Genomic DNA, 13,885 nt, shown 5'->3' with positions numbered 1-13,885 from the left:
TGTCCTTGTCTTGAGTGACAGGATGTTTAGCTACATCCCTACAGAGAGGAAGCCAGAATTCTGCCAGACTCTGAAGTTTTTTGTGATGTGGAGCAGGAGATAGTGATACCCATGTGCCATAATATTGATAAATATGAGGCCGCAGTTATAAACGTTATCCAGTGTGAGCAGTAAATTCCATACTGTAACGGTTCCACTACAGTTTTATTGCCCATAGTTACTAAAGAATTGACTGTAGGTAAGTCTCTTTTATCAAACTCACCAAGGCAGCCTGCTTTCACAGAGAGAACCAGAGAAATAAAGTAAGGGGAGCTTTATTTACATATCCCTTCACCCACATCTGTGTCCTTGACCACACACAGGCCATTCACTGAGTTTCAAGCTCTGCTATCAGATGCTTCCTGATCCATGAACAATACTGGAACCGCCACAGTTTTAACCAGCCCATACTGCTCTGAGGCGACCTTTGAGGTGCTTTATGGAAAACAAAAGCACACCTACCATCTTTCCAAGCTTGCTATTGTGGAAATTCCCCTGCAAACTCCACCATTTATGCCACACCTAGCTCTTGGCACCTCTAGAGCTCTAGAAGAAAACTGGATGGCTTGACCTTTGGAGATTGATGTGTTAAGATTTTCAATTTTTCCAAAGTGGTAGAACCGGGCTAAACAGTCTCATCTCTGTTATGCAATACCTCTCCTTATATGAGTAAGAATGGAAAAAAAAGTTCTCTGTTCAGAGAGGGATGCAGTGCAGGATGCAGAGAGAAAGGAAGAGATGAGGATGTTAGCCCAAACACACACTGAAGCATGGTGCACAGACCCCAAAGTTTTCACTGACAGAAGGTGGCAGTTTGCCAAGAACAACACACATTTATCTTTCCCCGGTTAAATCCTTGCCAGCAGCAGCTTGGGGCTCTCTGCAGCACTGCAGACCTGCATGCTGAACACCCTTTGCTGCTTTCCTGGCAAGCTGTCTTTTACCACCATCAGCCCAACCACTGGTACTTCTTCTGTTGCCTCCTGCCCAAACCGAGCGACTTCTGACTAACATACTGAGAGCTTCCATGGAGCTGTGCCTGCCTCCTGTGGCATCCTCATATGGACACCTGCAGAAAGGTTTACCTGGCACGCCAACATGGTTTTCCACACAACGGATGTAATTCTGGGCCTTGGGTGGGAGGTCCTCCCATTTTCGTGCTCCAGTTGTGTCCGTCTTCCACCCAGGCATTGTTTCATATTCTACTTCCACTTTCTGTAGTATCTCCTGATTAGCTGTGGGAGAGCAATTTTTTGTCACAGTTGATTTTAGCTGCTCCACCTTAATAGAACATATCTATGGTTCTTGACCAAAAAAGTCTTTCGACAACATTTAAAATCTGATATATGAAGAAATAGTATTTTTACTGTTTTTCCATTAATTCGCTCATTCTTAATTTAGATTTATTTACAACATTTAGGAAGAAAAGTCTGAGTTAAGATCCAGAAATCCAGCTTCCTCTTCTAAAAACTGTAGGATGCACTCTATTCTGTCAACATAGAGTCAACAAAAACACTACTGTTTTATTTTTGAGGAAATAGATTTTTTGAGGTTTACAGTAGTTCCTCTTTTTGTTTTAGACTAGCACATAATAAAACAGTAGACAAGGCACTACTGTCTCAAAGGTCTTTATCTTTATGGAATAGGGTTAAATCAGGCTTGTGAAAAACTCAGATGTTTGCAAGCTTTTCCCCCCTGGAATTTTCACTGTGTCCACACCAAGGAAGTACAAGCAGTGGTGGAAAAGCTGGCTGCTGCCAGCCCACCCCGTGCCTCCAGAATCCCCCATCTCAACAGAACCAGCCCCTCATCTTGGCACAGACTGTCACAGGGATCTTGAAAACATAATTAATGTAAAAAAAATTACATATTATTACATCTTAAAAGTTTTCACATGAATCATTATCGAGGGGCAATATATACTTTTATTAACCACAGTGTTGTTGCTGTTAATTCCAGAAGCAGCTTTATTCTGAATGTATCCACCTCATATTTGCACAGCTTAAGCACTGCTTTTATTATAACTTTACTTCACTAAAGGCTATTGCCAATGATACGGAGTCACTGACTCGAGTCTTGCTGACTTTCAGATCCCTGGTGTTGCCAGTAAAAAATCTAATGGGACAAGACATAGAAGCCCTAACACAAGACTTTATTTCCTCTGAAGATCTTGCCATTGTACACAGACTCAAGGTAAATTAAAAAGTCAGTGTACTGGTACAGCTGCCTTTACACAGATACTGCAGCTCCACAAATTGCTACAGAAGGTCCAGCAAACAAGAAATCAAGCCTGATTTTAAAAAGCCAACAGTCTTTCCCAAGAGGTGTGACTTAACTGGCAGAAAAGATAAAAATGAACATAGATGTTTAACAGCTTACCTGGAAAATATGGAATTCTTTTTCCACCCAATTTGTAGGCAACACCAATTTTAATTTCATCAAGGACATCGAGAATATCCAGTTTTGTTAATGCCAAACTGCACAGAAAAACATCAGTTAAAATTACACATATAATGATCTCCTCTTCAATACTTTCCACCTTTTCTTTTTTCCCTTTCCAAAGTCCAGCTCAGGCAGCCCAGCCAGCAGAAATACATAAATGCATTAAACTATGAAGACTGTTAATTCAATTCATGCCTCTGGAATGAATACATGACTGAGTTACTACAACACATTTCCCAATTCTTGGCTGCTCACACAGGTGCACAGTGTTCAGCTCAGTGCATGAAAATGCACACTAGGTGAAGTGGCACTTGAGGGGCCTGGTTTGGGGGGGGGGTACAACATTTGACATTATTGACAGTGACTTTTCAGTACTCCTACTGATTCACAACAACTCTATGACAGATTTATTTACTAAGTTACATTTTTATAACAGAGCAAGCATGGTCTGGTTACTAAAACCACATCTGCAGTTCAGTAGGAAGGATCCCAGCCTGACTTTCAGTGCCTGGGATGTGCTGTCAGTTTAATGAACCTTTTTCATCTTGTGAATGAACCAACTGGTACACAAAAATGGAACCTCAAGAAGATAGTTCTTCAACTTTTCAAATGTTTTTATCTGCTCATGTTTTTTCACTGTCACAGCTACCAGAGATGATGCAGTTTTATTGATAAGAGGACAGTAATTGTATAGAACTGAAATAAAAGGCAACTTAATGACTTCTTAAAGCTATTTCCACATAAACTAGAGATGTCTAAGTTAAAGCAAAATATAAATCCAAGTAAAAAAAAAACAAACCAAAACCTAAAAGTCCTTCTGATAAATTAATGAACAAGACCATTGTTCCTTTGTAATATCAGTAGTAGCATAAACAATATTAAATTAAGTCTCAGTTTATAATACATTAAAATTCCCAGAGTCATGTGTTTGCATATATGAACAAGTTTGCCTGAATGCATCAGTAAGTCTACACCTCATATGAACAGAACTGTTACGAAACTTTTGCAACTTTTTCTGAAGATACAGATTGGTAGTTAGTTACAAATTAACGCCTTGTGATAGCTACTAGTATTTTAGCACTAGACATAAGCTAGCTTGAGGGCATTATGGTCATGAACAGCTCCTTTAAACAGCCACTTTTCCTGTAAAATGCCAATTTTATATGTGTTTTGAATTATAAAATATTTTATCAACCAAGTAAGTCACTTCATCCCAAAGAAAAAAAATGTCAGCCCATTAAAAACAGAATTTATAATACAACATTTGACTGTGCCTTTGTAAATAAATGAACTTGGAATGAAAACTGTGCCAGCCACTATATACTTGGGGTCATCCCATTTATTTCACTTATAGAGGCAGTGGTTCCAAATGATGCAGAATTGGTCCTACAAGTAGGATCCACTAGAGGCAACCAAAGCTCAAACCCAGCACAAGACAGTATGAAAGCACTGGATCAAGAACACTAGAGCAAACTGTTAGAAAACTGATACATTGATCCAATCTACACTGGCCATCTGAGGTAAGCAAAGTGAAAACATATACCAAAAAAATCACTGCTATGATGTCGTAAAGTTGCTTAATTAAAAAAAAAAAAAAGGAATTAGATTATTATTAGCATTAAGACAATTCTCAGTTGCCCACTGTGAATTAATGTATTGCTTAAAATGTAACACTTTACTGGACTTATATTAATGTTACCTACATATTTATTCTGCGAAGCACAAAATTATCACTTCCAAATGTAGCGCAAAATCTTTGATGCTTACGCAGTGAATCCGTTGATCATATGAGCATATTTCAAAATGACAAGATCTAACCAGCCACAGCGTCTCTTTCTGCCTGTAGTTACTCCCCACTCGTGGCCACGGGACTGTAAAAGATCTCCAATTTCCTAAAATAAGACAGAAAGAATGCTGATGGTATCTCACTGAAAAACTGCATGAACAGCAAGAAGAATATGTTCAATTTCAAGGCTTTTTTTTTTAAGCAAAAATGAAAAAAAGTTAAGTTTTACTAGGATGGGACTAAGGCAGAGAACAAAGTCCCTCATGAACAGGATTTTTGTATTGCAATCATTAGCATTCCAAACCACTTATTTAATATGACTATTTCATGTTCCAAGGAGACACTTTTCTTCCTTCTTCATCTAAAAGGAAGATTTCCTTGGCAATTCAGCCATCTTTAAAATTGTGTTTGCTTCATCTGGTCTTTTGGCATCTATTGTTTTTACAGACAAGACTGTAAATGCTTGGGACAAGACCAATGCTTGTACAATATCTAGGTCAGACTCCATGTCCATGTCAAGTGATCCCTGGTTCTACCACAGTATGAAACTGTTCCTTTTGGACTGGCAGTGTCTATAATGGGCTAACAATGAAGAAGGAAGAAACTTCATGTTCATGATCCATAAGCTTAAAGGATACCACTAACCCATTTGAGTTATTAGAGAAAGGATTTTAGTGACTAAATCCTTAAATTGGATTCGGAACACTGACCTAGAGATTGCCATGTGCATAGCTCATAAACAATACCTAAGCTTCTAGTTTCTTGCTAATGAAAATACAGTAGACAGTTTAAAGTAATCAAAATCTCTCCCCTTCTTTTTATTGATCAATTTGTGCATGACTGGCTGATGCACATGCCACATTTATTCTATAAATCACACAGAACACAGGCTATTAAGCTCAGAAGTTTTATCTTGTAATTTACGCTCTCCTTTGACGTGCTGACAGTTCCAGTCTACAACAAACTCTCACCACTGAAATACACCTAAAGATCTTATATAAGATGATGAAATCTGTTTTCACATAATTCACTACAACAGAAGCATGGTCCCTGCAATATAACATCATCACACTGATGAAAAATACCTTAAGTCTGTAATGTAATTCTCCTCTTCACGAGCGCCATTGCTCGGCATTATTATTACAGTGCTTATTTATTCCTGGTATACCCTTACCCCATTCCATTGGCAACTGTATACATCACATTTTGTAACGTTAAACCTACATTAATCTGCTCGGTGGGGAAGGCTCCAATTCCCACCCGAGTGGTGTAGGCCTTCACCACTCCATACACATCACCCACGTGCTGGGGAGGGACACCAAGCCCGGTGCACACACCGCCCACGGTGCAGTTCGACGAGGTCACGAAGGGATACGTGCCTGTCAAAACACAGCAGCACAACCCTGTTTCAGCAATGGTAAGAAACAAAGACTGTTTTTCCTTTATCACTTCAAAGGAGATTTTCACCTCTATGTTTGGCTTTAAAGCTAAACTGAAACAGCAGCCAAAGAGCGGGGAAATTCTTCTTGCTACATGTCATTTATTGTTTGTAACTTTCACTGAGAATGGCCCACAAGGGAGAAGCTAAAAAGCATCTTAATACTACATCCATTAGGCATGGGATCTATTATAAGATGCTGCTGCTGTGTAAAGCTTTTTTTCAATGTCTTGTGTATCACAGAAAGTATTTCCACTACATCCATAGAGAGCCTGGTGTAAAGGTCACGGTCCGACATTCCAAATGCTCTACACAAGTGGCTCTGAGTATCTGCCACAAATTGTCTAAGTCTTAAGAGGTTACTCATAATCTCTACACCGTGACTCCTGATTGGAGAATCTCTCAATTCTTCATTTCATTTTCATTGAGAACTAGGTTGTTTAATTAGACTTTTGGTAAGAAAGCAGAGCAGAGACAAACTGAAGCAGCAAGACTTACAGGTTACTGCATGAGTTTAATCCTCCCTCCACTGCAGAGGAATTATCTCAGCAGCACTGCAATGAGTGCCTGGATTGTCTGGAAATGCATACACTCATATTTAAAAGTAATAAAGACAATAATGTCTGGAATGAAATTTCAACTCCACTGGAATAAACTTCTCTAAAAATCAATTTTTTAAACCCTAAGTATTTAATCCTGTTAATGATACAATTCCTGTCTTATTTGTGCTTTACCTTCTGGAAGATCTGTTCCTATTAAGGAAAGACTATTTTGTTTCCCTATTTTCCTGCTGTTTGCCAAGTCAATATAAACTGAAATCAAAATAAAACTAATCAAAATAAAACCGATCTCTTAGGAGTTAAACTGAGTTTAGAATATGACTTACCAAAGTCAATATCAAGTAATGCTGCATTGGCTCCTTCAACAAGGATCTTCTTTGGAGAGCCATGAAGAGCTTCATACATAAAATACACACCATCTCGAACCATGGGTCTTATTTTTTCAGCATATCCCTGCAAATTGAGTACAAATGTCAGCTTGCCCAGATAGTGGCTGGAAGCAGGGAATACTCTGTTCACGTTTGAAGGACAAAACATGCAGATAATTCTAAGCTTCCAGCCTCAATAACTGTGTTTTCCTGAAAAATACAACCACTGGTTTATAATTTGAAAACAAATCAATCTATTGAACCACATAAGAAAAGATGACCTATTATGGCATTAGAATGCCATAATTTCTGTATAATTTCTGTTCACAGAGGTGTGGTATACTTAGCAAATTTTGTTGCCGTAGTCTCTAGATAGTGTGTTGATAGCCTAGACACACTGAGAATGGGACTTAGAAATAGTGCAAGCACCAGAAGAAAAAAAAGATCACTCCTTTTGAATATTAAAAAATATCTTTAGGGTGTCAGCTCTGAACAAGTGTGAGATAAAACTTGGGAAAGGTAAGAGATATTTTTACCATCCTCTTTTCTCACATATTCATGAAAGAAGCTGTTTTATCAGTGTCTCTTCTAAACCTATTTATAAAAAGACAATTTTCTTGTAATACCAGGATCCTGAAAAAGGTTTCCACAAACATTTCTTCATGGAAGTCCATCAGAAAGACTGGAGAACACTAACTGAAATTCTCACCCTGCATTCTCTTGACTACTTTAATACAAGTCATTTTAAACAACGCAAAAAAGTAAAATATTACAGGAGAATTAAATCATCCACAAAGTTTAAATTAATGCCTACAATAAGAGAAAACATTCTATTACAAAGCATACTTACTGCTTATTAAAGTTTTTATAACAATGAACGCATGCATTTTTCATATAAATTAGTTAATTAGTTTTATCAGTGGTAGTTCTAGTACACTTTGGTTTTACTTTTTAAATGAAAATAAATATTACAACTGTTAAATCCTTACCTTTAGCTTTTTCAGTTGTCCTTCTGTATCAATTTCCAACGTGGGAAACATTGACTTGTATTGCTGTGCCAGATTTTTAAATCTGAAAAATATTGAAATTGTATCTCTGAGGAACATAGTCACTGTTCACAGAACCTTTGGCAAGAGATCAGTTTATATTATTTGCAGCATATACTGAGAGCTACAGGGAGAAAATACCAGGACCTTGATACCTCAACCAGTGCACTTCCCAATGTACAAAATTACATTTTAAATTATGAGAAAATCTGTGAAGTACACAAAATACACACACATTCTTTCCAGTTTTCTTCTCCTTCTAGACAATTTATATACAAAATTCAGACATATATTTAAAAACATCCCCTCAAAAGCAAATCTGTCAGCCAAAATATATCACTCTTTAACATAATATTTAGAAACGAAAATAGTTTTACCTTGAAGAAAATTCATCAAAGTCAGAAAGGAGGTCACAAATCCGAAGGCCTGTTCGTGCAGCTTTGGAAGAATATGTTGGTCCAATCCCCTTCTTCGTTGTGCCAATACTAAGTGAAAATAACACCCACCCCACCCCAACATGTATAAATATATGCAAAAATACACTTTATGCCAAGTAATTTTGTTAAAGCTCTTCACTATATCACATATTGGGCAGGAGGTCTGAGACATAAAAAGATATTAAAGTTCTATAATAACAAATATATACCAACTTTCAGGCTTTGCATAAATATTGCTAATATTTGTGGTACGCAGTGAAGCCTTGAGTCGGGCTGACAGTTTGTTAGTTTGTTCACTAACATAAGTAGAAGCAGAACTGAGTCACAGAATTAGTAATATCAACAAGACTCTTTAGAGATGCACTGCACTTCTGTTTTCCAAAATTACACCATTTTTTTCAAATTTGCGTAACTATTAATGAAACTAGGGAGTTGAAAATATTTACTTTTTGCCTTCTTGTGCTTGACGCTGCACTTCCTGGAGCCCATCTACTGCCTGGTGAAAGTCAAACACTGCAATGGAAAATCAAATGGATTTAGTGGAAGACCAAAGGAGAAAAACATTCTTTACATCACGGACATCCATAATTTCAAGACAAAGTGCCTTTACTGTCACTGACAGTGCACAGGCCTCCTCAAGAGAAAACAGAGCGAGTATTCCTTAAAGGTTGTGAAAACATGTAAAACATCACTCTTCAGTGGCTACAAATTCCATTATTATCCTTCAGACACACAACATATAAAGAATATAAATATATAAAATACATCACTGCTCTGCAGGATAATACTTTAGCATCGTGAGCTAAGCAATCATGTGCAAGGTTTTTTTCCCCCTTCAATCGTCACTTACCTATATGTGCTCTATCTGATATAATCAGTCTTTTCTCCCAATCTTTTAAACCTGTCAGAAGATATAAAGAAAGGTAGGATTTCAGCTGTGCTGATTGGTCAAACTTTGACACTGACTTTCAGTTTTTCTATGCTTTTCTTCAAATTTATATAGCTTCTTGTTAAGAAGACTCCAGATAAAATCTATAAACCATAAGCAAACATCAAATACAGCAATGTTTCTGTTAACAAACTTTTCTCATTTTTAAATTATCAGCTTTCTCATTTTGGCCTGGAAAAAGATAGTCACTTCTTAATGCCATAATGCTGTGGCTTACACAGAATTCTTACTTCAAGGAAATCTTGTTTAACTCACTATACCATACATCATTTAAACTCCTTTTGTGCCTCAGAAAATAGAGGATTTCTATATAGAAACATAAAACAATCTAGGTAGTAAGGGACCTTGGAAGGTCATAGGGTCCAAAGCCTCACTCAAAGCAGAATCAACTGAGTTTATATTTGGGCACAGAAACTCTGGGTTAAATCATCTCAGTTTGAGGTCAAAGGGAGCTTACCACACACTTTAGGATTTATTTTCCATCTAGTGTGGTTTCAAATGCCATAAAACTCCCCAAAACACATGAAAAGATTGATTTTGAAAATATGTCTGAAGACTACAACACAATTAAACATTTTAAATACTGTTTTTAAAATCCCGACTGTTATTGCACCAAGTACTTACGGCCAGAAACAACAGCTTACAAAAACCCTCAACCTGGCTGCCAATATAAAGGTAGGTTAAAAATTACTTGATACAAACCTTTCTTTTCATTCTTTTCAGCTTCTTCAAACAGGCCTGGTAAATGTATAACCACTCCATTACCTTTGGGAACATAAATGATTTATTTTAAAGCGAGGAATAAAATACTCACTCTTAGGAAGTAAGGCATTGTAAACACTTGCTGTCTGAAGTTTTATTTAAAAAGTAAAACTAAATTTCTCACAAAGTGATCTTGAGAACTTTTTGGATAAATCCTGATTCTGGGTAAGCAGCTACTAGCCTGCTAAAATCAGGAAAACCAGAGCGGGCTTGTTTCAGGCGTGAACGCCAGGCTGCTGCACAGCCAGCTGAGGTAAGCAGATTCTTGTCTTTGTTTGTGGTGGACTTTGCCCCACGACTTCAGCCTCAATTGTTCACAGGGAGAAGCTCAAAGAAGTCCGTGGCCTTACCACACTGACAACCCTGCGTGAAAACACGTAAATTTTCTTCAATACTCAGGTATTTGTTTTAAACTCAGCTCGAACTTGTGCTGTAATGCATTAGCAATGCTTCACCCCTGCTTTTGAGTACAACATAGAATCCACAAGCAATACAGGGCAGTGCTGGCGAGATGTGGAGGATTAGTGATGCAGTGGGCTGGAAACAGCTGCTGCCTCCTTGGGAACGTCAGAAATACATGCAAGAGCCTGTCTCAGCCTAAATTTAGCAAAACTTAAGTAATAGTCATTACTAATTGACAAGGGAGTAAAACAGAAAGCAAGATAACACAGCATATTTAGCTGAGAGGAAAAATATGTTTAATATATTTTGATCATTTATTTGGAAATTATCAAATGGAAAAAAACTGAAAGTCCATGACTCACTAAAATTAGACTCATTTCTTGCACAGACTGTACATAATTTCTGTCAGAAAGAATCATAAGTTTGGGCCTTAAATTTGCCTATCATTTGAATATGAGTTTAATGTCCAGTAGACAACGCAAACCTTTTTATGATGCCATCTGCACCAAATATCTTTATAACAAAATACAACATCACCCTAAACAGCTGGTACTGTGAACAAAAAGGAGACTGGATGACAAGCAGAGTCTGGTATCTTGGGGCCTGCTTCTGAAAAGTCAGTAAAGAGATGTCAGAGATAAATTATATTATTTATTTAGCCTAAGTCCTGGGGTTTTTGTCCTCAAAGAATAGCACACAGATTTCTGACAGTATAAAAGGAGTGTACAAGTGGAATCCAAACTTGCACCATAAAGTATAAGAAGGAGTAAAATGATAGGAAGAGGGTGTTCTTGCTCTCAGCTTTCTAACAGCAGAAACTAAACTGACACTGAAAGTAGAGTAATTCTTCATGATAAAGCAGCAGTGGAATAGAAGTCATACAGCTGAAGCAAATCTGACTGTCACTTATATGATTTTCTTTACTTGTTACTAAAACATACAGTTGCAGCTATCCACTATACAATGTTATTTTAGATAATAAATCGCATAATTGTCTTACCAATAAAAGAAATTGCCTTTGGATTAATGATGCCACTAGGAAATAGGTGAAAATCATATTCTTTCCCATCAACGACGACAGTATGGCCTGCGTTGTTCCCACCCTGCAACAGAAAGAAACACCTGAAGATTAACTGCCTTGTATCATCACCTGAAACTCTCAACAGATGATCTGACAAGACCATCTTTTTTTATTTTAACATATCTTTGGTCACTGCTTTCTCCACCTTACAGTTTCTTGTGAAAAGGTCTCAGATAGGACAATGAGGAGGCTGAAGGATTTCAGCAAGACTGTGTAGAATTATGAAGCAGAACAATACCATGGAGTCAAGGCAGGGCTGGGGCAGAGCAGGAGTAAACCCAGGAGTGGTGACAGAAGCTAGAAGAGAACTGAAGCTTTCTGGGAACAAAATTGGAATTAATTACCACCCCTGGAGTCTTGTCTATGACATGCCTGCACAAGCCCATCCTTTTTAGGCATCTTCTCTACATGGTCATTTCCTTGGGTTTAAGCCTACAATGCCCAGTATTTCCTCTTGAATGGAAGCTCTTCCTGCTGCCCACCTAGAAACAGCTACTGTTTCTCTTCGTGTTCAAGACAGAAGGTCTTTGTAAAAGCAGGAGCATGTGTAGTCTTGGCAGCTTCACTGAACGTCCTTGTCAGTCATAGAATATCCCTAGTTGGAAGGGACCCACGAGGATCATCAAGGTCCAACTCCTGGCTCTGCACAGGACCACCCCAAGAAATGGTCAAGGGATGATCTTCCCAGTTGTCGCCACCACCACTTTATAGAGTCTGCTATAATCCATGACTTACATGACTATCTACCAGGACTTAGAATAGGTTATTTTCCTCAATAAACTGCTTTTTCACAAACAGTTTTAAAGTTTTAAAAGAGAGTGATGCAACAACACACTGTGATGGTTTCAGTCTAGGCCTTCCTGGAAACCAGCTTGTAACCAGGAAGGAACTAGGAAGGTGACCAAGGAAGTATTCCATGCTATTCCTTTACGTAACCTAGGGTATAAATAAGGCATTGATAAGATAGTTCGCTCTTTTCTCTTCCGGCGAGGTTGGAGAACGGTGGTCCCTGTCTGGGCCTGGCTTATCTGGAGCTGAGGCCTACAGTAACTGCTGTTATCGGCCACGCGTGAGGGGGGAGTGCTGGGCTGTGTCCAGACGTACTGCTTTCTTTCAAGGGAAGTGGTGAGCTCTTGCCAATTCTTCAGCTTTGCTGGGTTTTTAGATTGTGTAGATCTGTTTTACTATTTGTCCCTTTTCACCCTATTTTATCCTTTTCCCTTCTCCCTTCCCCCCTCTTCCCTTCAACTTCGGGAAGCTACTTGGGGTCATAGATTTATATACATATAATTCTCATTGTATATCTCTGTTTTATACATAATATATATATATTTTTGCTAGAACTTTGGCTGCCTGGTTTTTTTGTTTTTTTTTCCCTTCCCTCTCTGGGAAGGAGATCCTGTTGTCGAGTTTCGGAGACTTGGCAGGAAGCCAACTCCAAACTTGCACAACAATTTTGGTGGCAGCGGCAACTTGGAAAGAGGTGAGTAAATCAAGGCCATGAATTGATTTGACCAGCAACTTAAAGAGTTTTAAAAATTAAAGGTCCAGTTTTCTCAGCAGGCTTAATGTTTGTTGCTGTTCTGTCTTGATATAACTTCGTCTCCTACTGATAAGGTTGGGAAATCTGACTACTTGTCTGCTCCAGTGCTACAGGCCTTCAGCTTTCCAAAACACTTATAAATCTTCGTGGACTTGAAGTGATGTCTGAATGATGTAAAACTGTCTAGAATGAGGGTATCTGCTGGGAGGAGAACTGAGACTGTCATTGGTGATTTGCAGACAATGAAGAGTGTTGGCTGAATGAATGCAGTTATATGAAAATTCTGAGAAAGGACAGTCATTTATAAAAATGAATACTGTAACACATGTTATTCCAGAGTTTCATTTACCCTTCATTTACTGATTTGCCCTTTTGTTTGTGTGTAAAGTACAGGAAAGTGGCAACTGGCAATCCTTTCAAAATGTGGATAAATACTGAACACAAAAATAAGAAAAGAAAAGCTACGGCTTACAGAAAAAGAATTTTTTTTTTAGCACTGTGATGGAGGAAAACTAGGAAATATGCCTTCAAATACGACAAAACTAAATTTCATGCTCTGGAAGATGTGAGCTCAACAATGAATTTTAAAGTGATAATCTGCTAAGGGAGAGCTGAGTAGGAGTTATAACACAAATTTCATTTGATTAAAAAACTTCAGGGTAGCTCATCCTTGAGATGGAAAGGATTCCCAAGTATCTTGCTAACACAGAATTATAACTTGTCCAGAGAATCCTGAAGGAAGTTGAACCACCCTGGGTATTTTGTTTGCCTCCCAGATATAATAAAGCAGTTGTAGGATCCTGGATCTAGTTAAGAGTATTAAATTACCTAAAAGGTTAATAAATCAGGTAGGAGAGTCCTTTACATGGTATTTAAGAGGTCTGACACAGGATGGATTGAACTGGTTGAAACACTGGTTTATTTTATTATACTGGTATCAGGCTGAGAAAGAGACTAGTAACTTCTGCTGGGACTGCCAGTGTTCTCTTTCTGCTCACCCATTGACGATGGCAAGATGGAAACTTTAAAAGA

The 13,885-nt window shown here is 38.1% G+C and overlaps 1 protein-coding gene across 3 annotated transcripts in view; it reads right to left on the bottom strand.

Annotated features, from left to right (window-relative positions):
- Positions 1-13,885, bottom strand: part of ADSS1 (adenylosuccinate synthase 1) — a 30,599-nt gene that overhangs the window by 3,451 nt on the left and 13,263 nt on the right. For 2 of the 3 annotated variants that reach the window (XM_027716416.2, XM_039378965.1), the window contains exons 2-12: positions 11,230-11,332; positions 9,768-9,830; positions 8,967-9,017; positions 8,563-8,629; positions 8,057-8,164; positions 7,623-7,704; positions 6,592-6,718; positions 5,492-5,646; positions 4,249-4,373; positions 2,419-2,516; positions 1,125-1,274 (exon numbers count right to left, since the gene is read on the bottom strand). In XM_027716416.2, coding sequence (XP_027572217.1) covers positions 1,125-1,274; positions 2,419-2,516; positions 4,249-4,373; positions 5,492-5,646; positions 6,592-6,718; positions 7,623-7,704; positions 8,057-8,164; positions 8,563-8,629; positions 8,967-9,017; positions 9,768-9,830; positions 11,230-11,332 — 1,129 coding nt within the window. Of the gene's footprint in view, positions 1-1,124; positions 1,275-2,418; positions 2,517-4,248; positions 4,374-5,491; positions 5,647-6,591; positions 6,719-7,622; positions 7,705-8,056; positions 8,165-8,562; positions 8,630-8,966; positions 9,018-9,767; positions 9,831-11,229; positions 11,333-11,548; positions 11,643-13,885 lie in introns of those variants that run through there. The other variant, XM_039378966.1, reaches the window with a different exon arrangement.

This window comes from Pipra filicauda, unplaced genomic scaffold (genome assembly GCF_003945595.2).
Source record: "Pipra filicauda isolate LSUMZ 115617 unplaced genomic scaffold, ASM394559v2 scaffold151_size3305965_pilon, whole genome shotgun sequence".
In the NCBI taxonomy this organism is placed as follows: Eukaryota; Metazoa; Chordata; class Aves; order Passeriformes; family Pipridae; genus Pipra; species Pipra filicauda.
This window is presented reverse-complemented; position numbering and strand designations above follow the sequence as displayed.